The sequence below is a fragment of the Corapipo altera genome, unplaced genomic scaffold, assembly GCF_003945725.1.
Source record: "Corapipo altera isolate COAL_440 unplaced genomic scaffold, ASM394572v1 169, whole genome shotgun sequence".
Taxonomy (NCBI): domain Eukaryota; kingdom Metazoa; phylum Chordata; class Aves; order Passeriformes; family Pipridae; genus Corapipo; species Corapipo altera.
In genome coordinates, this window is record NW_020884946.1 from 1183606 (window position 1) to 1208877 (window position 25272).

The window sequence follows — 25272 nt, forward strand, 5'->3', positions numbered from 1 at the left end:
CAACTTGTTCTGGTGGAAGGTGTCCCTGCCCACAGCACAGGGTTGGAACGAGATGAGCTTTCAGGTCCCTTCCAACCCAAACTATTCTGTGATTCCATGATATTTTTCAGTGTGTTGGTTGGTGCCAGACAGCAAGAGCATCACCTGTGCCCACTCAGTTCTAAATATTGCAGGAGGTGACCATCTGAAAGCTCAGTGGGTTTGGCCACTGTCTCCATCGTGCTGATGCTCTCCTGTGAGTTACAGCAGGGCTGTGGCAAAGCCCTCCCAGTAAAAGCAAAGTGGCTTTGGAGAGGGGAGGAAAACACTAAATCCCTGATGGAAATAACTGGTGAGTCTCTCTGTGCCTGGGCTGGTGGGATCTGCAGAGCTGGGGATGCCCAGATGCTGGGGCTGAGTGTTGCTCACAGGCAGGGTGGTGGCTCCAGCAGCATCTCATCCCATCCCCAGCCAGCTCTGGGGATTCCCACCAGCAGCTCAAAGGTGATGGAGTTCACATGGCAAACATCATACCCAGGAGTGACACCCACCACTCTATCCCACACCAGCCCCGGGACACGTGCCAGACCCTAAAGCTGGAGATAAACAAGGAGACAGAGAAATCCAGGTGGTTCATCAGCAGTCTCCCTCAGTCCTCCTTTTTTATTAAGATCTGCCTCCAGTTTTAGATTTCCAAAACACCAAACCCTTTGGAAGCAGCAGCAGCAGCATCCTTCTCCCCCTCAGGAGCTCTGAGGAACCTAGTGGAAGGTGTCCCTACCCATGGTAGGGGGTTGGAATTAGTTGGTCTTTAAGGTCCCTTGCAAGTCAAACCATTCAGGGATTCCCCCATGCTTTGAAAGGAAAATGAATCCCTAAATTACTCTTTCCTCACTTCTCACAGCATTTTAGGAATACCACATGGGCCTCCTGGGGCAGATAGGGGCACAGGAGGCAAAACCATGCCCAACATTCCCTTCCCAAGTTAGGAGCATCATCCAAAATGCTCAAAGGAGCAGGTTTCATAAAGTGGGTCCTTCCCAAAACCCCAGTGCATCTGGTGGTGATACCCTGGCAGAGGTTGTGACTGCTCCATCCCTGGAAGTGTTCAAGGCCAGGCTGGATGGGTCTTGGAGCAACCTGGGATAGTGGAAGGCATCCCTGCCCATGGCAGGGAGTTGGAATGAGATGATCTTTTAGGTTCCCTCCGACCCAAACCATTCCATGATTCTAAGATCCTAACATCACCCTCCTGATAAACACCCCAAACTAGAGAAACTTCACTCACATAACTCTGACATGCTGAGTTGCTTTGAGCTCATCACACACTGGAGTTTAGCACCACTTTCCCAAATCAGCTCAAGGAAAAGCCTGTATCCAGGACTGTCAGCTCTAAATATTCATAAGTCATGAGACTGGCTTTAAAGTCGGTAGATTTCGTAAAAAATCTCACTCATACTTTGTTATTATTCAAAATTGTCTTAATTTTTTTTTAATGTTCTATATTTGGCTTTCTTTTGATGTGTCTTCTCTTTGGGTTTGTGTTTCCCCCTGCAACCATGTGGGCTTTAAGAAACGAAAAATAAAAGATAGCTGCATTCACACAGCTCTAGATATTAATCCTTAAAACAAAGCAGATAGTGGAGGGGAAAAAAAAATCAGGATGATGCCTCAATAGCTGATGGGAAGCTCCAGGAATCTGTCTATGCATCTGAAATCCTGCCTGGAGCCCGGGTTGCTTTGGAGGTCCATGTCCTGTGCTCGGGAGCAGTGACAGGGACTGAGGCGGGGTGTGTGAGGTACCTCATTGTTCTGCTGGATCTGGATTTTCTGGAAAAGCAGGAGATGGCCATAAACCTGCAGGGAAAATCCTATTAAAACGCCCTTTGAGGTGACAGGGATGTCTGTGGAATGAGTCGGTGTCCAGTATCCCGGGAGCTGGATAAGGGGACAGGGCGAGTCCCCGTCTCCCACAGCGGCATCCTGCACCCAGGAGGAGGCAGGGGGAAAACCACTCCACTTCCTGCTCCTGCTGAAGGAATGAAAGGAAAACCCCTGACGAGCATCCCCGGGGATCACACCAGTGCCTTACCCCCACCGCCAGCATCCAGCCCTGCCCACGGGCTTCTCCATCCCCAAATCCGAGCGCCGCCGCCGCCGCCGCCGGAGCTAATCCCAGCCGCTGTGCCAGGTGTCTGCCTCCTCCTGCCGCTGCACGGCACAAAACGCTTTGCATAATCCGATTAAATCAAAAGGGTTGTTTCCCCGGGCCGGGGGGGGGGCGGGGGGGGCCCCCCCCCCCCCAGCTAATCACCAGGGAAGAAAAGCCACGGGGACTTTGATCGCTGCTGCGGAATCCTCCGAGGAGCAGATTTTACCTTGTAAATCCTGGAGTACGGTTTGATGTTATCACTGGGGGAAACGACCAAAAAAAAATTAAAAAAAAAAAAAAATTAAAAAAAAAAGGAGAAGGGAAAAATAAGGAAGTGAAAAGCAAATGCCTGGGTGTGCAGAGTGAGAAACCTCCCAGAGCCAAGAGACAGCCAACACACTGCTGGTGTCTAATTAATTGTGGATAGCAAGGAACTGCTGGAAAAATGGAAAGATTGTTTAGTGTGGATCCAGGATCAAACAAGGCAAAGGGAGGTAAGCCAGGCTGCTTCCCACCAGATGTCTGTCCCAGGTGGAAAACCCCACATATTTGTGCAGGATTCAACTCAAATAATAAAGAAATGCAAAAACAACTGGTTCCACTGGGTGTTTGTGCAGGAAACAAGCATCAAACACGGGTGTTCTCGTTCCTAACGAGCTGATGCTCAGGTTTGCCAACAGCCCAGGGAATGCAGAGAGAATTCCAGGAGGATTTTGAGCAGGAATACCATGACTTCATAAGGCAGGAGCAGAAAACTGGTTGAGTTTGATGACCTTAGAGGGTCTTTTCCAGCCTTAATGATTCTATGAGGGAATGGGGCTGATGGCAGCAGGGGGGCTTTGGGATGAGCTTCCAGCCTCATGGCAGGGGGGCTGCAGCCAGGGAAGCCCCAATCCCACCTGGTTCAGCTCAGGAAAACCAGCAATTCCCATGATTTACCAGCTGCCCGGAGCCTTGTGGGCAGGAACAGGGCAGTTGCAAGGATAGGATGTGATCTCACATCCCAGTATCCCACTGAGGAGCTCAGCAGGAAAGCCACATCCACAGGTCTAATAAGGGAACCTGAAAAGGCACTGGAAAAGCACAAAAAGGGTCTTAAAGGCAGAAAGGACCATAAGGATCTCATCCTGCTTAAGTTCATAGGAAAGAAGATTGAGAGTGGCCCAACTATGTCCGTGCACCTGAATGGGAAGGAAAAGCTGGGAATTGAAGGGCTCGTGGCCTGGTTTGGAAGAGGATGGTTGAAAAGCCAGGCCAGACTTAACCATTCACAGGGAGGGTGAGAAACAGCAGAACAGTGTCCTAGGGAGGTCAGGGATATTCTTCTCCAAATGGCTCAAAAATGAAGATGAGACACGATCTCGGCAGGGTTAGATGGAATATTGGGAAGAGATTCTTGGCTGTGAGGGTCATGAGGCCTTGGCACAGGTTGCCCAGGCAGCTGTGGCTGCCCCATCCCTGGAAGTTTTCCAGGCCAGGTTGGATGGGTCTTGGAGCAACCTGGTCTAGTGGAAGGTGTCCCTGGCAACGGCAGGGGGTTGGAATGAGATGGGCTTTAAGGTCTCTTCCAACCCAAACCATTCCATGAACTTCCGATCCCTCATTTTCCTTCACCCTCCAGCACTAATTAATGCACTCGGTTACCCAGAGCAGCTTAATAAGACACACCAGCAAGACTCTGTCTGTGTCCTCAGCCTCACAAGCCTCTAAAAACCCCCAGCAAAAGCCTGATGACAGTGGCTTATCCCATCTGGGTTCCCATCCGTGTGTCCATTTCCCCCCATCCCCCCTGCCTGCAGCATCCCACTGTGCCTGGCCACCCTCACTGGGACAGCTACCCCCCATTCCTTTCCATACAGCCCCTCAACACAGCCCACAGGCTGGGGGGGGTGTGTTTGGGGAAACCAGTAGATCACCAGAAACACGTAAAGCAATTGTTTGAGGGTGTTTGGGGTTTTTGCCATGGGGAGGCTCAGGACAACTCATGAGGAAGCAGGAGGCAACTCAACATCAGTGTGGAATCCTTCAGGGGCACTTTAAGTGCCAACAGGAGCAAAAACACAGCAGAAACTGCTGATTCTACTATAAAGTAAATAAATAAATAAAATCAAGAGACACAAGCTGCCCCTGTTACAGCCTGATAGAGTTTCACAAGCAGGTGAAGATGTGAGAGCTCAACCCTCATCACATCCCTCTTGAAAGAAGAGTTTAAACGAGCCCCGGGGCTGGAAGCTGTTAGTGCTGCTGGATGCTCTGCAGCTCAGGGTCCAAAAGGAAACCTGTGCTTAGGGCAGGGCTCTAAAGTGAACCCTGGCCTACAGCATTATCAGATGCTTTGCCTTTCCCATTGTGAATTTATTTGCTTCAAACCCAAGATGTTTGTTCTTTTCAAAGAAATCCATCAGGGTGAGTGTGTTGTCAGGTCAGACGGGCAGGACCTGCTGCTTTGATCCTTCCTTGCAGAGCACAGGAGCTCCTCATAGTGACAGTGATGGTGCTTTGTCCTCCCAAACTAAACACAGCCCTGCTTCACAGAACTGCCAAACCCTCCCAGATCTGTTCCCAGAACCTTCTATTAAAAAAAAAAAAAAGGCAGAGCCAGGGCAGCAGCTCCATCCTCCCCTGCAGCAGGGGATGGGCTTACTGTGCTGAGGTGAAGGGTCAGGGCTTTCTCTCCTCCCAGGCTCCGTGTTTATTAATTGCAGACCTCAAATACAAAATATGCCAAATCCTCCAAATCTGCAGAGTGTCTGGGTTCTCCTCCCAGCCAGTCTGGCACTGTGAGTCACTTGAAAAGACTTTCGAGGAAATTCCTGGTGTGTTTGCTGGCACAACAAATGGATGGCTCCAGCAATCAGAAGCACTGTGGAGTCATTGCCTGGAACCCCTGAACCTTTCTGGGAACGTCCCCTTAGGGATATTTTGGGTATTTTAATTGATTTCATTGCTTGAGATAAAGTTGAAAATGCCACAGGTTGCTGCAGAACAAACCAGTCCCAACACTTGTGTTTGGAAGCTGATGGAGGAGGGATGATGCTCATTATGGAGTTTACTTACACCAAACTGGTGGAAGTTTTCTGAGTGGGGAAAACTTGATTCAGATCAGAAGTTTTTCTGTTTACAGCAATCTGCAGCAGTGGAGTTTTGTGTTTGTAAGCAAAGACCAACAAAAATCACCTTCCCTGGAAGCTGGATGGGATAATTCTCAGGATGAAGACAAGCAACTTGCTCCCCTGCCTTAAATACACCACCATGGCACTGAGGGTACAGATCCTGCCTCTTGACTGGAGGGCCAGGAATTATTTAAATTTAAACAGAAACATCCTCTTCCTCTGCCTGAAAACTCCATCCAAGTGAAGGAAAAAAAAGAGGTTTGGATATTTGTGTGCTTCTGTACGCTGAAAATCCCAGGCTTGCAGTGAGTCCACCCTTAGGTGGGACACACCAGACGGGAGTTGTCCAGCGGAGCCCGCATGGAAGGAGCAAACCTGGAGTTCCTCAGGTTCAGGTCCTTGCTGCTCCACACATATCCAAGTGCTTTCTGCATTTGCTGGGCACACAACTATCCCTGCCTGAGGGATGTCACCATGGGAGGGAGAGCAGGAGCCCACCTTTCCTTCTCGCTGCTCACGCAGCTCCGGGGTTTGTAGATCATCCCACCGACGGTGAGGATGAACATCCAGCCCATGCGTGTGCTGGGCAGGGAAGATTTTTCCTTGCACACCAGGGAACACCTGGAAAACTCGCTGTTCTCCCCCCTGGAGGCTCCTGGCTGCCTAGACATACTCAGTAACATGGAATCAAATCCCCAGTCGCTCCTGATCCGGCTCGGAGTGACCCTCTGGCTCTGCTCCCAAGGAGGGGCTGACTCTCCCCGCCAGCACAGCTCTCCCAGCCAAGGGAAAGGCAGGAGGATCTTGATATGGAGAGCTCAGCCAAAGGACTCCAAGGTTGGGGTGGTGTATCCTGATGGGAAGGGAGGGGAGGGAGAAAACAGACCTCACCAAAGCGACAACACTCCGGGGAGCCCACAGAGGGTGAAGGAAGAATAAACACCTCAGGGAAGACACTGGTTTCTGAAGGGAATGTTCTTATTGAAAAAAAAGGGAAATGTTCATTATCAGCTTGCAGGGAGGGGACAAAACCCTTTAGTCAAAAGCCAGATTTCTTTCAGAAAAACCTCAAATTGCTGTTTCAGCCCTCCAAGCAGGGCTGGGTAGTCCTGGAGTTCCTATTCTTTAGATAGGAAAGGTGAAAGGAAAAACAAGACAAACCAAGGGCAGAGCAGGGAAAAGCCAGAAGCCAACCCCGCCCTCCCCATTGGCTTGTGCCTTCCCTTGGGAACTGGTTTTTTTGGCTTTAGGTGCCCATGCAGCCCCCATGGCATGGGGTGGCTGTGGCAGCACTTAGTGCCTTCCTGCCACTGAGAGCTGGAGAGGGACTTTGGACAAAGGCCTGGAGGGAGAGGACAAGGGGGAATGGTTTCCCACTGCCAGAGGGCAGGGTTAGATGGGATAATAGGAAGAAATTCTTCCTTGTGGATGTGGTGAGGACCTGGCACAGGTTGCCCAGAGAAGCTGTGGCTGCCCATCCCTGGAAGTGTTCCAGGCCAGCTTGGGGAAACCTGGGATAGTGGAAGGTGTCCCTGCCCATGGCAGGGGGGTGGAATGAGGTGATCTTTACTGTCCCTTCCAATCCAAACCATTCCATGACTCCTCCTGGCCCACACACAGGTAAGGTTTGCTGAACCACATCTAATGCCAGAAGAGACTCCACCTTGTACAGACACTGCTTGGACCAAGCTCAGCTTAATCCTCATCTAGACCCTCTCATGAGGGGAATTACTCTGGCCCATTCTCCCTTCCTCCACCCCTTCCCTGGCTCCTCACCCCCATTTAATCAGAGAGAAATAAAGAGGGGAGGCTCCACAGCCCTGAGATTTGCCAGATGTTCCTCCCTGCTCTCCCCGGACCTGAGCTGGATTTGCGGCCTTGGCACAACAGGCACCTTGGCCCAAATCCTAAATCACCCTTGGGGCTGAGGCCAAGCCCTGACCCCTCTCCTTCCCAACACACCTGGCTGTGCAGCTGCTCCGTGGAGCCACAGCTGGATTCCAGCTGCCCCTGGCACACCTCCCTCCTGGAAGGGACACAGAGAAACCACCCCAGAGGAAACCCACAGCATCCCATTTCTGTCCGCACAGAGGACAATTCCTACCAGGATTAGCTCAGCTCAAAGGCCAGGCCCCTGCAGTCTGATTTAGCTGGAGCTTTAGGAATGCAGCATTTAAGGCAACTTCTCCCCAAAACGTATTTCTTTACATATATAATTATTTACAGGCACGTCTATAATTTTAAGCACTGATGTAATTGGGGTTCTACTGAATTCCTTTCTGCTGTGAACTATTTTCTCATCTCCAGCCTGTCTTCAGACACGAGTTTTCAGTGAGTTGAAAAGAACAGAACTATCAGGCTCAGACTCCTCTGTCAAACTTCTGTCTGCCTTAGTTTTACATGAAAGAGATTTCTTAAGTTCCTCCTAAAAATATGCATCCATACAGCCATGCCTTGAAAGGGAAAGAAAAGCAGGAGTCACAAATGCTCTGGAAACCTCTCACAAAGATGATTTCCCAGCAGCACATGCTGCAGTAACTAAGGAGTGAAATTTTACAGCCAGGTAACAGAGAGGCAGGAGTGAAAAAAAGGCCACAGCATCTTTAATCAGGGAGCTGGAAGATGAGGAGAAAAGCAGCAAGGGAACGGGATCATTAGGATGATGTGTGGTCCTGCTGTCTTGCATCAAATGAATGAAAAATAGGCTGAAAGCCGAAGGTTTAAATTAAAAAACAAATTTGTAACAGAATTGATACAAAAGCCACACAATTTGCATAACAAACTCACAGAAGGTTAATCCTGAGGGGTGCCCAGGGTTCCTTTAGGATACCAGCTGTGACACTGCTGCTGCCCTCTGCTCTGGAGGCAGGCTGGGAGAGCTGGGGGTGTTCAGCCTGGAGAAGAGAAGGCTCCAGGGAGACCTCAGAGCCCCTTCCAGTGCCTAAAGGGACTCCAAGGGAGCTGGAAGGGACTGTGGACACAGACATGGAATGACAGGACAAGGAGGAACTGCTTTAAGCTGCAGGGAGGTCAATTTAAAAATCAGATATTGGAAGAAATTCTTGGCTGGGAGGGTGGGGAGGCCCTGGCACAGGCTGCCCAGAGAAGCTGTGGCTGCCCCATTCCTGGAAGTGTCCAAGGCCAGGTTGGACAGGGCCTGGAGCAACCTGGGATAGTGGAAGGTGTCCCTGCCCATGGCAAGGGGTTGGAATGAGATGGTCTTTAAAGTGCCTTCCAACCCAAACCAGTCCGTGATTCCATAACTGCTCTCCCCAGGCTGCTGGGGTACAGCACCAACCTCAGCTCTGGACTCTCCTTCTTCCTCCCTCTCAGTCCTTGCCCTTGCCCTGAGGCTCTCACCCCCTCTAAGGATTAGCAGAAACCTCTCCACCACCACTGTTCCCAGCAGAACTACTACTCTAAGGCTGTCTTAGAATCCTGGAATGGTTTGGGTAGGAAAGGACCTCAAAGATCATCTCATTCCAACTCCAACCCCAACCAACAGCCTTCAACTGTTGTTTTGAACCAGCCAGGTCCCTGCCTGTCTTTGCTCCGGTACAAACCTGTGTCCTGCATTTCTCCAACCAAAGAATTCCTGTCCAGGAATCCACCAGGCAGAGCCTGCTCTGACCAAATCCACAGCACCCTGAGTGTCCCAAAGGAAGCTGGTCCCTATAGAGGCAGTAATCCCAGAGGAAAGAGGGTTTACTCTTCTGTTGAGAGGTGGACACAGTTACACACAAACAACCCATTCGCCTGGGAGCATCTTCCCTGGAAAGAATTTAGCTCTCCTCAATTACATGGAAGCCTTGGAGCCAGCTGGCGGATGACCACACCTAGAAAACATTGCAGATATCCTTATTTCCCTTCCCTGTGCTCAAGCCAACATTTTTTTTTCCTAAGTACCAAAACAAAAAAAAAGGCTGACAATTCATTTCAGCTCCTTTTAAAAAAATGAAGCTCGTGTGCTCACAGGGGCAGCCCACAGAAAGGGATACAGAACACACAGGTGGAAACAAAACACTGGATTCCCACTATGAAAATTAATTTCTAAGAGTCACAAAGCATTATTGCTGGAAATTGCTTTTCTTTAGCAATTATGTTAACACCCCAAGAAGGCAGTTTAGCATTGAAAACAAACAGTTCAACTGAAAAATCAGGGACGTGAATTAACTGGAATTTCAGGGCACTCACACCTGAATACGCTCTACTACCTCAAATATTTAAGAATCCTCAATCAAAGGGTTCTGGTTTTGTTTGCTGAGTAGAAACTGGATAGAAGAGTAAAGGAAACTGTTTATTTTGGAAGTTATTTATATGGAGGTTTTTTGTTAAAACCTGACAACCAACCAGCAGGGAAAATAAACCGAAGGAGTCAGTGACAATACTGAGATAACATTTTAATTTTTTTTTGTTATAATTTTTTTTTTCCTGTAAAATGGCTTGTACTTCCACAGGTACAACAGCAAAGAAATTATTTCAGTCCATTTCACACGGTGTATAAAAAGACCGATTTTACAAACATACCCAGAAGTTTAATAGCTGCTAACAGTGTTTGAAGGTAAACATTCCTCCTCCACCACACAGGGCTCGCTGTGGGAGGGACTTTTCCAATAAGGAGCCTTCCAGGGGCTCTCCATCATGTATCCAATCCAAGAGGAGAGTGACACCCATCCCTAACACCAGCACGAGGGACTTCCAGGTGACTCAAAGGCTGGTTTGTCCACCAGGAAAGTGGAAATATGCCCCAACCAAGGGAATCTTGACAGACACCGGTTCCACCTGGAGTCTGGGTGTCCGAGCAATTCCTATTTTTGTTCTGCTGCCAATAAACTCTGATCAGCACAGAAAGCAAAGCTCCACCTCTGCTGCCTGTCGAGGGTGACTCCACTGCCCTTCCAAGATCCAAGTGCCTGCTGCAGTCAGTGGGACACAGATTGCACAGGGCCCACAGAACCGCTGCACCACCACATCCTAGAAAAAACCCCCTCTCCGCCCCCCACCCCCCAAAAACCAGCCTTACCTTCTAAGTTTGTCCTTTAAACTCACAACACCAAGTGTGCAGACTTGCGATGGGTGCTCAGAAAAAACAGAATAATGAAGGGAAAAAAAAAAGAAAGACACTTGCAACTCCAGTTTGTGTTTTCCTCCAAGAGCAAAGCAAGCCTGAAGGGATCTGTGTAATTCTCTGCCTTGCTTGTTTTCCTTCCAAGCTGTATTTACTTGTTTACCTGCAGCTACATGGATAAATAGGAAATGAGGAGCCAAGAACCCACAAGAGGCTGAAAACTGAGGAAAAAAGGAGGAGGAATCCTTGGCATTGGGCTCAAGCACCTGACAGGCTTCTGTTCCCACCTCCTCCATCAACAGCTCTACCTATGGATTCACTTTGCATCCAACATGGCATGTTAACAACAGTCACAGGGAAAACAGGGAGTTCCTGTAGGAACACACAAGCCCAGCTCATTCCAGAGGTGCATTTGCAGCTCAGCTTTAAGCAGGAGGAGGAGTCCAGCCAGGTCAGTTTTCCTCACCACGGTCAGATCCCTGCCAATGGTTCTCCAATGCCAGGGAAGTGCCAAGACTGTGAGATGGATGAACAGAATCATGATGGTTTTGGAGAAGTTTCCTTCCACTTCCAGAAGAATGAAAGAAGGGTGAGAAGATCAGCTGCTGTGACAGCACTAAAGAGAGAGTTACCACAGCTGACCCCAAATCTCCTTTGAGTGCTGTGAGCACTTAAAAATCTAATTTCTGTTCAATTCTATTGCAGTTTCTCACTGATACACTCAGCACCTCCATTCCTTGCTCAGGCTCTGAAGCCAAACCCTCGAATTCCAGGAACTGCCATTAGAACACCAAAGTGTTTTGTTGGTAAGATCACAGCCTTTCCATGGCATCCCAGAGCTTCCTAACAAACTGAGGAGAAACCTTTTCAGGGCATGGATGGGGTCTGAGAGCAGGAACAGCTCCCACCACATTTCTGACTGGCTCCTGGCACGCCTTTGCTTCAAGGTGGGTCTGTCCTTACTGGAAGCAGCCCAACCATGGTTTTCATTTCTTCCCATCCCCATTCCCACCCTCACAATGGAAAGAAATAAAATCCTGCCTTAATTACTCGGCTTGTACAGTACCATGACCTCTAGAAACATTTCTGTTCAACTGGACCACAATTCCCAGTACGAACCAGGCTCACCACTCAGTTTGTCTATTTAGACTTCAGTACTTTACCATAAAGCTGCCAGGAAAAAGGAAAGTGTTCCAGCTCCAGTGTGCATGGATATGACAGATGTATTTCTTTAGAAAAAAAGATCAGACCAGAAAAATACTTTTGAGCTCTAAGTTATGCAGTCAAAGCTGGTTTTGAAGCGTTCAAATCAAATCAACTCAACAGTAACAGGTGAAAAAAAAAAGATCTTTATGGAATACATTGCCAGCATTGGAAATGGGATGCAAGGAACACTGAAATCATGAAATAAACTTCTAAAACAAAGTTTGAGGGTGGTTCTCAAGTTTACTCGCTCCAGTCTTATTTATCCACAGCTCCTTTTTCCTGTCATTACCAGAGCAGAGGAAGGTGGTGTTTATGGAGAGGAGGGAAGGTGAGGGCCAACAGTCCATCATTTCCCTGGATCAGGACTTGTGGCAGCAGGTTTTGAGATAAATAATGCTACAAACTCTTCAGCCTCCCCAGTAAATCCAGCTCTGCAGGGCTCAGCCTGGATTTGAACACTGGCTAATGGTGAAGTCCCTGGATTCTACATAAGCCATGGAAAATTGCTCCCCAGACAAGAATCCTGCCCCTCTACTCAGCCCTGATCAGGCCACATCCAGAGTGATGTGTCCAGTTCTGGGCTCCTCAGAACCAGAGTGACATGGAGCTCCCAGAGCGGGTCCAGTGCAGGGAACAAAGAGGATTAAGGGACTGGAGCCTCCCTTCCAAGGAAAGGCTGAGGGAGCTGGGCTTGTTCAGCCTCGAGACACTGAGAGGAGACCTCATCCACGTGTATAAGTATCTAACTGGGGGGTGCCAAGAGGATGGACCAGGCTCTGCTTGGGGGTGCAGAGCAGTGGGACAAGAGGGAACAGGTAGAACCTGATGCATAGGGAGTTCCACCTGAACATGAGGAAGAACTTATTTCCCGAGCACTGGAACAGATTGCCCAGAGAGGGCTTGGAGTCTCCCCCACTGGAGATATTCCAGAACCATCTGGACACAATCCTGTGCCATGTGCTCTAGGACAGCCCTGCTTGAGCAGACAGGCAGGACCAGATGACCCACTGTGGTTCCTTCCAACCTGAAGCACTCTGGAATTCTGAAAGATTTCCTTCCTGCAGCATTCCCAGTGTTATAGAACTGCCAACAGTGAAAGCAAAAACTCCTGTTTTAACAGTTCCAAAGAGACCCTTCCCGTGGATACAAACCATTATCCAGTGCTCTGCTCCACACAAGCCAAACACATTGATGGTGTGCCAGTGCTTCCAGGGAGGATCCCTCCAACACTGTACATTCACTTCCCACAGGGCACAGCTCCATGGAGCCCTGAAGCAGCAGTTAAACTGCAACAGCAAAGGAAAGGAGGAAAGCAGCTGGATAGCAGAGGTGGGATCCTGGGAGCCAGAGTGTTTACAATCCATTCAGGCTCAGATGGAGACAAAACACGAGCACATCCTGCTCAGCTCAGGATGCCAGGCAGACCCGGGAAGTGTTGGAGCTCCAGACCTCTGGAGCACACAGTTCCCAGCCTTAATCCACCCAGGAACCATTGCTGAAAGTGCGTTTCCGAAGTGTCTCTTGTGAGGAACAAGGTGAAGCATTCCCGAGTCCAGCAGGAGGAGGTGGAGGTGAGGCTGCCTCTCCCAGATGAGGTATCTGCTAAACAGGGATAATGTGAGACCTGAGGAACGTGGGCTGGAGAGAACAAGGAAGAGGCACCTTCACGTCTGGGACAGAGCCACCACCAGGAGTTGGAGGCCAAAGGCGTTTCTTCCCAATGTGGATGAGCGGCTGCTCCTGGTGAAGTTCAGCCACAAGGTTGTCCTGTGGGAGCAAATACTCGGAATACACGGAATCACAAGAGGATCTCATTGAAAAGGCACTAGGAAGAAGCATATAGTTTTAGGTTAACAAGATTCATCCTATTTCCAATGACTGAGTGGGACAAAAAAAGCTGTACAGTTTGCGATTTCTAGGAAAAAAATGCTGCAGATTTGTTGTGGTGTTGTTGGGTTTTTTTTAAACAGCAAAAGCGTAAAAAGAAAAGTAAAGCTCTTTTCAAATGACTAAAATGCTGAACAGGTATACAGTAAAATTATATTAAAAACAGCAGCAGACAAAGTCCATCCCGTCACCACTGGCAAGGGACATGTAAAATGTTTATAAGGTTAACTATAAAACAATTTTACAACCAAAATATGAACAGGCCAATTCAAGTATATATATACAGAATATATTAAAATCATATAAATTATATATTTATACAAAGGGCACAAATATAGCAAAAAGCTATAGCTGATTAAACAGAAGTGAGCTTGAATGATCCATTTTCATCTAGAGATGTTATAAATTTCTCCCAAATTCTCTTTTTTTTAATTTAACCTGGATAGATTGATACCTCAGATACCAAGAACACAGAAAGCATAAGGGGAAAAAAAACCCAGCCAAAAATCAAAGAATTGTTATGCTGCATGAAATGAACCTAACAGTGGGCAGGGTACATCTCATATGAAATTCTGATTTAATTATTTCCATAGTAAACATTTATCAGCTCTCTTAAAAAGTCAGGAATTTCAAGTGATCCACTTCAGATGTACCACCCTGGTGCATATATTTGATTGCATTTGAATGTTGTTTGATTTGCAAACATTTGGGGGAAAAAAAAAAAAAGATACAAACACAACTCAATCTGCAAAACAAAAAAGAAAAAAAAAAGGTGACAGATGGCAGCAAGTTGAAAAGTGAACAAAAATTCTCAGCTGAACTGGAAATGATGCTCCCTTTCCAGCCAAAATGCTTTACAGTGAGCTTAAAAAATAACTTATTTTAAATTGTTGTTGTTTTTTTTTTTTATTTTAAACGTAACAACACGCAGCCACAATGCACTGAAGCACTCGAGAAACTAAACACTCCCAGCCGTGGGTTTATATTTAAACTCTGACTAAGTGCTCTCCTGAATTCAGGTTTATGCAAATCGGTTCTGTGTAAGCTGTACCTAAACCTCGTGTTGTGCTGTGGCACCACCCCCTCCATCCCTGCAGTAAAGCCTGGCTGCATCCCTGGATACGTCAGAGAAGCTGTGGCTGCCCCATCCCTGGAATTGTTCCCAGTTGGATGAGGTTTGGAGCAACCTGGTGTAGTGGAAGGTGTCCCTGCCCACAGCAGGGGGTGGAAGTGGATGATTTTAAGGTTCCTTCCAACTCAAACCATTCTGTGATTCCATGACCTCCACACACCCAAGGGTCCTGGACGTGCCAAGCTAAGTTAAGCAGAAATAAAAAAGCCAGACTACACAGACACAGAAAACACTGGCTTAAAACTTAAGTATTCAAAAGAGTAAAGTGGTAATACCAGATGCAGAAAAAAAAAAAAAAAACAGAAAAAAATCAGCCATCTCCCACACCTAATGGCCAGTGGATATCTATTACACTGAAAGGAAATCAATACAAACAGGATTTCCTCAGTTTCAAGTAATCTTTGATGCCTTTTTGGCCAGCTGTGTTATACCATAATAGATATTTTAATAGCTTTTATCCTCTACACTTTAGGCAGCTAATTTTTCTCTTACATACCCAATTATCTCTAGTGAACATTCACCTCTGGTTGTCCACACATTCTGTATTAGCTCCTTGAGAAACTATTCAAGTTAAATTATATTGCAAATTAAAGACAAGTTACATTCCGTATGTTCCTTCTAGATTTGAAAAATAGGTTTTAAAGGCTTGTCAAAGTTTAGAAGAGAAAACCTTTCCATTAAAAAATCTTAGCTTAAAAAAATCATTTAAGACACCTTTTTCTGATCCAGGGTACTAATAAAAAGATTACAAATATACTACAATTTGACCAAGAAGACTTCATGAATATGCTGCTTTTGAGCATGCAACAACCACTGATATCTGTCGAGTTCCAGGTATCAATGTATCCCAACTCCACCCCGGCCCCTCCAGCCCCACCCCGACCCCCCACCCCCTATTAATAACATTATAAAAAAAGGGTAAAATCTAGAAGTTAGTGGCAAAAATCTTCACAGTAAATCATTAAAGGAAACTTTTTATTGTGGTCGCCGCCGAGCGGCATCAGTCGATGGGGCCCTGGAAGATGAGCTTGACGCAGTTGTGCTCCCCGGAGAGCTGCGTGGCGCAGAAGGGGCAGGCGGCGTGGAACGCGTGAGTCCCGTGGGGCAGCGGGATCTGGGACCAGTACTTGGCAGACTTCTCCGAGCACACGTGTCCGCAGGGGGTGAAGGCGTGGGTGGGGGGCCCCGCATCCACGTAGAAACCGGCCTCGCAGCCCAGCCAGAGCGGTACGTAGGGGCCCACGGTTCTGCACATGGGGCACTCGCGCTCGTTGGCCTCCGTGTCGCTGCGGTGCCCCCAGTTGTGGTAGCCGTGCACGTGGCCACAGCTGAGGTAGGCCCAGGGCTGCTTCTCCTCCACCACATCCTTCCTGTTGATGCTGGGAAAGGCCAGAGTGTTCAAGCCCACGGGGCACTGTGGCCTGGCAGCGTTGATCTCCTGCCGCAGGGCCTCGATGTGCTTCTGCGTCGGGGTGTGCAACAGTCCGTCCGCCGTTCTCCACAGCAGGGTGGCCCCGCACAGGTCGATCAGGGAGCCGTCCTGGAGGATGTTGGTCTCATTTTCTACCTGGTGGTGGGACACAAGGGGAGGTGAAGTTCAGCCTGAGAGCTTTTACAGACAGTCAAGTTAGTTCTGCAAATGTATCGTCTTGCTCACCAAAGCATCATCATCCCTACATGTCACTTTGTTTTGTCTTATTGGTGCCTTGTAGCCCCTCCTCTGTCTGAATCCACCTCAATTCTGCATTTAAGACTATAAGAACAGAACCACAGAATCAGCTAGGTTGGAAAAGACCTCTGAGATCATCAAGTCCAACCTTCGGCCTAACACAACCTTGTCACCCAGACCATGGCACTGATGCCACATCCAGTCTCTTCTTAAACACCTCCAGGGACAGTGAATCCACCACCTCCCTGGGCAGCCCGTTCAAATGGCTGATCACTCCCTCTGTAATAAATAAATTTCTTACTGATGTCTAACCTAAGCCTTCCCTGGCACAGCTTAAGACTGTGCCCTCTTGTCCTAATAAGCATTGCTTTCTTATTCTGTGCTTGTACAGGAGGTTCAGCATTTCCAACAGCAACACTAATTATTATAAAGAGCCTTCTAGCCTGCAATTCCTTGGGAAAGGATATACTCCCCCCCACTCCTGAGCATGCACTTTCCCTCTCTAATATTGATTCTCTGTGTGCCTTTGTCACAGTTCAGTAACTCATGATAGACTGAAGAGGAGACTTGCCGTTCCCTAAGGGCTGCATTAGCAGGTTCTCTCCTGGAATTCTTTGCCCACAGAGACTGACAGAGGCTGCTCACTCAGTAAAAAATCCTTTCTGGACTGAAAACTGCTATCCAGGACAGTTCAGGTATTCCATGCAAATACAGCCCCAGTGTGCACTGCCTAAAGGCTTCTCTTGTCTGATTAAAAGCAGTTATCTGAAACATTTTCAAGGGATTATGAGAAAACCACATTGTACTTCACTGAAACATTCCTGATTTTAATGTCACAAACATATAAGCAATTTGTGCTTTTCCTATCAGTTATGATGAATATGTATTTAAAAAGTTCTTTATGAAATTAAAGAGGAAAACAGACCTACTGCCTGGTTTTATACACGCAAAGTATGTAGAAAATACCACTAATGCAAAACAAACACCCAAATACAAACAAACACGTTAAGTAGGTCACATGAAATCATCATGTCTGCCTCAGAATACTATGAATGACAATCAATTTGGCATTTACATTTTAATCCAGTTTAAATTCACAGCTTAACTATGGATCATCTTTGCACAAAATACCTCGACGGGCACAATGCAGACCACAGATAAGAGGTCATCAGTGCAAAATACTTCCAGCAGAAAAATTCAGTGGCTCAAGGAGAGATGAGAGAAGCCTGGATCTGATGCTCTTTTCAGATAATTCCTTCACAAACAGCAAAGCAAAAAGCTCCCTCATATGCAACGTGTTCAATTCATTACACAAGCCTGCATTTGGTTTTATGAACCCAATCAACGAATACTGATCACATCAATACCAGTGTGCCATGTAATTTTATTGAAATGAGAATTCGAGTCATTTTGGATGCAGGGAAGGGGAATTCATTTGTTTTGCTGTGCCTTTCTTCAGCAGCACTAAAAAGGTGTTTTGCTACCCACGTACAAAGGGTGCAATTGCCACATCATCTGTCCCAGTCCCCGGACGACATTTGCCTGCCACTGTTCAAAGTGACAAAGCAATTTATGTCCTGCAGGGTGTCTGCTGAAAGCAGAACAGTCCAACTCCATTTCCATAACTCCCTAAGCAGTCAGTTTTCTGCAAAGTCAAGGGCAGAGTTGGAAAGTCAGTTCAGTGTGAGTGTGTGGGAACCCTCCAACACCATCGAGCTGATGCGAGTTCAGGTAGCAACACAAAAGTAACTTTGGCATGAAGAAGAGGAGGACATTCCCCCAGTCTGTATGGTGGTGTTTGATTGCTATCATTTCTTATCCCTTTTCCATCTGCCCCCAAAGGAAAAAATAAAATGCATTCTCCTTTGTAGGCTCTACAGGTCTTGGGAAGAGGAAAGAACAAAAGCTATGGGAATTCTCTCCCATCTTGTATTGAAAAGTGCACATGTGCTTTCATGGAACTTCTCGTTATGAATGTCACAGGTGTCTGGCAAATGAAATCTCTCACTTCTGGTAAAGGCAAAGCCCATCCTGCTTCACAGGATAAAACAGGAATATACTTTCAGGGCTTCTCTTATCTTCCTAGTGGCAGGTAAATCAAACAGAAGGTGTGTTGTCCAAACTGCTTCTGCATGCAAGTGGACCCTTTGGACAAAGACAGCTCCTTGTGCAGTAACTTCCAGACAGCCCCAGATCCCAGGAGAACATTGCAGAGATGGAGATTCAAGAGCAGAGTTTATTTAGCTTTGTGCTGTCTCACTCAGGAAAGTGGTTTCAGCAGAAAATTTAGGGTGTTCTGTATATCAGAAACAGAAGTGCAGTGCAGAACCTGTTGTGACACACAGATATTTAAATGCTTTCAGTGCCCACCACCCAGGGACAACACTATGACTCTGCAGTCACCCCACAACTGCCTCCACTCAGCACCAGGAAAACAAGCATCTCTTGTTTTGTTTTAACCACCAGTCACTTCCAACTCACCAGTTTCCCCCTCTGCTGGGCAGACCTGGTTTCCCGGAGCGTGTAGACATCCCCACAGACCGAGATCTCCCGCCACACTCCAGGCTTGGACTCCTCCGTGAACCCTCCTTTGGGATGCATCACCAGCACCCCGTTGGTTGTCAATCCATCCATGTGGCCATCGGGATTTTTCCACTTTGCCGCTTTTTCCTGCGTGGGACAGTCACAGTGACCACCAAGACACATCAAACCAACCCAAAGAAAACCCACCAGCAGTTACTAAAGTGGAGCTCCACTGTTAAAGACAATTATGACCACGAGTCTCTGCTGCTCATAACTCAGGCACATAAAACTGCAGCGCCTCCTTAACACTGCAGCTGGTACTTTGGGGTAATAAAAGCCTAATGACAGTGTAAGTTATCAAGTAGTACAAGGACATTTTGGGGCTTGAAAATAACAGAGAATAAAACCCAGAGCTTGCTCGTAACAATTATTAGTAGTACTTACACCAAGAAATATGTTTTTAGACGAGTCAAAGCCAGCTGCAAAGATCCTTGCTGTGTAAGGTGGGCTCCTGTCACAAACTATCCTGCAGGCAAAGCGGGATATGGTGCTCTGGGTGATCTGGGTTTCATCATTATTTTGGCTTCCAGAAATAGTATCTGTTACTACAAAGTCTATGGGGCTTTCTGTGGACCTCCCAACCTGCAAAAATTCAGATAAAAATATAAATAGAACTATCCATGGAAATGTGAAGCACCGAGAACACAGTTCTGACAAGTTAATATTGATGGCATCAGTAAACTACTGTCTCCTCAATTTTTGGATGGCAAGATGCAATCAGAGACTCACCTGTATTTGTCACAGGCAGAAACACTTCACTGACACGGAATGGCAAATTTTCACTTACCACAACTGATGTTCATGTTTGCTTGAAACAAATCAACAGAGTTGATTACTCTGATGAAAGTATTGTCAACAAAAAAAGTATTATCACCTCGTATTTCATCATCCAACCACAGCAAATTACTTATATTCTGTCAGTGAAGGAAACACTGGTTTTGGATTGATTCACATTTCCAGTTCCAAGGCAATTTGCCATGAAAATAAAGGACTTTTTTTTAGACACATCATAACAAAAAGCTACCCACCTTCACGTTTTCAGAACTGGTGGTCTCAGAAAGAAGAGTTTTTGGGCAAAACCCGCCACATGATCAACAGAATTAATAAACTTTCTCCAGCAGAAATGAAACACACTTGATCAGCAGACAAGAATATTTTTCTATTTTGCCATCTATGAGTTTTAATTCTAAAACCAGGAACATCCAGGCAGCTGGAACACTTCATGACACATGGATAGAGGGAATCTGACTGCCAACCAAACGTACAGTGAGGCTTTATCAATATTTCTACAGGCAAATTAGTGTTACACCAATTTTGAGCATAACTGGGAAGGGGAGCTGAGGAACAAGGAGCGGAACAGAATATTAATTTTAAAGACAACTTGTGATCAAACAGAATTAGGAATATTCCTCATATGAAACCACCTTCAGTATCAGGCATCTACATTTATATAAAATAGCCTCCTCACTGCACAGGATCTCACTGTCCCCCAGGAAGCTATATTTGCTTAGTTCCTGCTCTTCAAAGCAATATGGGGAGATGTGTGTGGTTCCATCACTTACAAACATCTCTGCAAACTAAATTTGCTGCAAAGACACATTATTCAAGAATCAAAGAAAGTAATATTATTAATACCTAAACTCTTGGCCCAACTGAACTGACAGAAATAGTACAGGGATCTCTCCTGTACTTCTCTTCTGCTTCAAGCTCTACTTTGCAGGGTTACACTCCCAACACATGTCAAAATTCCCATCTGATGTGACACATCCAGTTATTTTCTCCATCTCCCAGGTCTCAGCCCAAGTAGAAAATGTGATGAGTTTGCTGCAGAGGAAACACTCAAAAAGGCCTAATCAAAAGTGTACATTTCAATTTTTCACTCCTAGAACACCCTAGAGACGGAGTTTAGAAACTGTTTAATATGGGACACTTCTGATTTATAGAACTTGACAACTTGAAGCTGAAATTCACAAAGCAATATTCTTCTTCTTTTTACAGTATTATTTCTAACAGGTTTCTATTTCCCATCCAATGCAATTCCTGTTAAGAGTTAGCACCAGGAACCTTCCCTTTTTTTCCCCCTGTTGAGAAAGCCTTCTAGAGGATCAGAAATGTATTGTGCTACTTTTCAACATCAGAACTTAATTTTAAGAAGTGGCCTTCAAAATCTGGCAATTTCTTCATGCTCTGTATCAAATCAAGAATTTGGGTTTGAGATCATCTGACAAGAAGCTCTGTAGGGAATAAGCGAAGAACTTGATGTTATCAAAATTACCCATCAAAAACTTGAACTCATCTGCTGTTGCAGTCAGACCACAGTCACTACACACCCAGTTCCATTATTCAGAGTTACCTTTTTACACACTTCATTACTCATTTTCCTTCTGCAGCACAGAAGATTTTCTTCTTTCTACCAATTTCAGGCTGTGTTTTGGGACTCTTCTTGTTAACTGTGTCATATTACATATTATTTCACAAAGCTGCTTCCAATAACAACCCATAAATCTTCCAAGTGATGCCTAAGACAGGGCCTGTTGTCTCCACTGCAGGTGACTGTTGAAGGCTGTGTAGGAGCCAGGCAGTCCATCAGTTTGCTCGTGTCTACTGTCAATCACAGCAGTTCTATTAAAAACACTCCCTCCTGAGACGAGGTAGAAGCAGAAAACCTGCCAGCAGATAATTTAACAGCTGCACATTCTTGGTCTTCAACAGAATTTCACTGTGAGGAGAGGGAGAATTGGGCCGTGCATCTTCTGAAGGGCTGTTCTTCAGCAAGAAACCCACGTTCCATACAGAATGTCCCTGCTCCTTGGGTAAGTTACTTAAGGTAGAAGCTACACATTTTAGTTCCTGGTATAATCATCCCATCAAAAATATGGTTATTTTCCTTTTATTACAGAAAAATGTCAAGAAAAATGGCACTCAGACAGCCTGAACACTGCTCTTCTGAATTTCCTTCCTGTCCCTTGTATAGTGTCCCATATTTTTCATGTATGGCTCACTTTAGATAAGCACCTACTCGTGCTTCTTCCTGGTTTTAAGATTGGAAAGCATAAAACAAGCTGTTGTGAGTTTGCAATCTTCCAAGTTTTCCTGTTTGTTTCCGGTAAAACCGCAGACTACAAGTTACCAACACAACACTTCTCCCATTTTCCTTCAAAGAAAAGGACTGACAACACACCCTTTAAGTGGATGAAGGAAAAAAGGTGACAGCTTTTTCGTGAACTGTGAACCTCCCTCATTTTCACAGGAAATCAGCTTTAACTCTATGGATTCAGTCCACACAGGTTAGAAATGGTACCTGATTTTTGGCATTCCTTTTGCCCACTTTGGATCTCCCAGACTAAAATGTTACAACCATCATTCTAAGCTTCTCACATTCCCTTCTGGGGTTACTCTGGGGAACTCCTGCAGTGCAACCATCCCATTGCACAGGAGGAAGCAGTGGAGATTTGAAAAAAGCCAAGTGATTTGCCCAAGATAATACATGTTAACAGCATCAAAGTGGGGCCTCCATGCTCAGGATAATCCTGTGGTCCAGGTATTATCTTTCTCTCTTCAACTTCTGCATCCTTAGTGTGCCACACAATCCAGGAAAACACACATTTGAAAAGAAAACAGTGAATTCCAAAGACTGACTATCCAAGTGATGCTTGATCAACAATAAAACTTCACTCTGTGGATCAACAGACACGTAACTTGTTGTCACATCCCAAAGGGCTGCACAAAACACTCCTCAAGTAACTTCTCTCCAAATGCCCACAATCAGATTACAGGGAATAATTAAAATCCAATGGCTTGTTTTTATAATGGAAACCTCTCCAAGCTGCTGTCTGGCATCACTTCAGCAGCCAGTCATTGCCACAGTCGACCAGAGAATTCCTGTTTCCCATCTCACCAGCCCCTCCAGGCCAATGCATGGAGTGCAATCCTCAGGGAACAGCCACAGGGAGTGGAAATATGAACCAGGACACAGCATTTGGAAGTTACAACATGACCATCTACACATCTCAAGACAGAAGAAACAGACTGCACTGAAAAGAGGACTTATAACAATACAGAAGCCTTAACTCTTATCAATATCTGTGATTTAACCCCCTCAATAGAAGCTGTAACCACCACCAGGACAGTCTGCAATCAAGAGAAGAGCTGTCTATATACAACACACCCAGAAAAGCAGCTGTTCTGCAACTCTTTATTAATTACTTTAGTGAAAAAACTCCAGCTTTCAAAAATGGCTTTTTAATATTTACACACAGGAAAAAATTTCATTGGAGCCACTCAACAAATAAACAAGTATCACACAGTAACCCAAAAGGATGTGGGACATTTTTCTTTTACCAGAAAACATAGAAAAAAAAAGCTATTTCAGTTCACCCTGAGTGTGTGTGATCCTTCATCCTGCACCAAATGAACAAGACCAGGTTTTAATCAATTCCTATTTAGACCTAACAGCTCCAGTCACATTGGGAAAATTTAATATAGAGCAAAACACAGAAGCCATGAGAGGCAAAGACACCCCAACAGAGCTATTTCTTCTTCTGTCAACAGCACTCAAGGGCTGACCCTCCTAAATATGAAAGGCTGGAGGAGAAGGGATAATAATTCCTGGGGAGTGCCCTAATTAGGAGTCACAGACAAGACAGATCTGATCAGTCCAGAAAGGAAAAGGTTGTGTGTGTGTTTGGGTTTCCCCAAGTTTGAAGTCTAAGTTTGTACAGGATTTCTGCTCCCTTATTATATATAAAAATAATCATTGCCCAAGGAAATAACTCAGGTTACCAGATGTTAAATGTTGCAGAAAACCCCAAATGCAAACAGGGGAGAGTGAACACATGTTGGATAAGGGATGGTAGGTCAGAGAAACAGCACAGCCCCCTACACCACCTGAGACATTTGCACACCCCTCACGAACAGTTTATCCTTCTATCACTGCTTTGTCTCCTTTAGGGCACATTCTTTTACCTTCCTACTTCCCATCCCATGTCCTTCTCCTATCCACCTCCTTTTCACTCCAGCTACTTGATTCACGGGAGGGTGGGTGGGTGTATTTTTGTGCTTATTCATGAATCCAAACAAGCACACATTTCTAGGCAGTACTATTTGTCTTTGGAGGAAAAGCAGAGTACAGTGGGAGCAGTAAGTCAGTAAGGACATTAACAGATGCTGGAGTGGGTTTGAGAAGAGCAGAATAAAGCAAAATTTCAAAGTGCTCCCATATTAAAGCAGGTGGGTTAGACCATGGAAACCCCACAGATCACAGAGAATACCCAGAATTGTGCTTTTAAAACAACAATCCATGCATTGCAGAGTCTTACCTGGAACATGTCTGTGTCCTTGTCATGAGTATATTCCACTATAACTGTCTGATTCCTGGACAATGTGAAAGAGATACTGTGTTGACCTTTAGAGCTGATTGCCTGGTGAATAAAACAACAACAACAACAACAACAAAAAAAGAGATGTCTATTACACACAAAAATACTGTAATCAAATTCATTTTGCTGCATAAACACCTTTGCTGCGATCAGGAAGAGCAGTGTATCGTGACATGTTATTACAAGGCTGGGTAAACACACACAATGGGTTCTTTCTGGTTTGTTTTTAATGGAAAAGCCCAAGCTGCACTTGTTTGTTTCTAGTTCAGAAGCACCCAATACTTACCATTTTTATAGTTCAGACTCCAAACACCTTCTCCCTCTGAAATTATATTCAGTTCCTAACCTTTATATCAATTTGTAACCTAGGACAGACTTGGGGTTTAGAGAGTTTTGGTTGGTTTGTTTTTAAGGTAAGTGAGCAACCCAACTGATTTCCAGTTAAAGGGGTGCCAGGATTTCTGGGATATCATTACTATTAAGTAAATTTCTGGTTATATGAGAAACAGCCTAACAATTTTATATAGTGACAAAACCCAAGCACTTGCAAGGGTTTTTTTCTGCATTAAAGGAACATTACTTCTTACTACCTGTCAAAGTAAACTAGTTATAGATATGGATTTAGCATCAAAGACTAAATAGTATTTCAATATTTAAAAGAAGACTAGAACAGGACAACTCCTATTTTCTGCTGTATCTTACCAAGATTAAGGGAAAAGAGCTGAGAAACTAAATCTATTGGCTAACAGGGATATAGATGTAAATATAAGGTCCATATAACTGCACACAATTCTGAAAGGTAATGAGTGTTACTGCTCAGAAAACACTTTGCAGACACTTAAGCAGTGAATTAATAGGTTAATTAAGGCTTTCTCTAGCTTTCATCTGAGGGGATAATTTTCTCCAAGAGGTTCTCACTTGCTCCATTCCTTCATACTGCTTTTCACCTAAGGAATTCACAGACAGGGATGATTAAACTAAACAACTAAATATATTCCACTCCTCTGTCTGCCATCTCTCACAAAAGCCTAAATTATGCCAAAGCCACATCAATTATTGAACAAATCATTAAAAATCTTTCTGAATGCTGGAGGTATTAAAAACA

General features: G+C 45.6%; 1 protein-coding gene across 1 annotated transcript in view; it reads right to left on the bottom strand.

Moving 5' to 3' along the window:
- Positions 1 to 15494: 15494 nt before the first annotated feature.
- Positions 15495 to 25272, bottom strand: part of PELI2 (pellino E3 ubiquitin protein ligase family member 2) — a 64308-nt gene continuing 54530 nt past the window's right edge. Inside the window, exons 3-6 of the mRNA XM_027662552.1 lie at positions 24108 to 24209; positions 19174 to 19371; positions 18688 to 18876; positions 15495 to 16104 (exon numbers count right to left, since the gene is read on the bottom strand). Coding sequence (XP_027518353.1) covers positions 15538 to 16104; positions 18688 to 18876; positions 19174 to 19371; positions 24108 to 24209 — 1056 coding nt within the window. The 3' untranslated portion in view covers positions 15495 to 15537. The remainder of the gene's footprint in view (positions 16105 to 18687; positions 18877 to 19173; positions 19372 to 24107; positions 24210 to 25272) is intronic.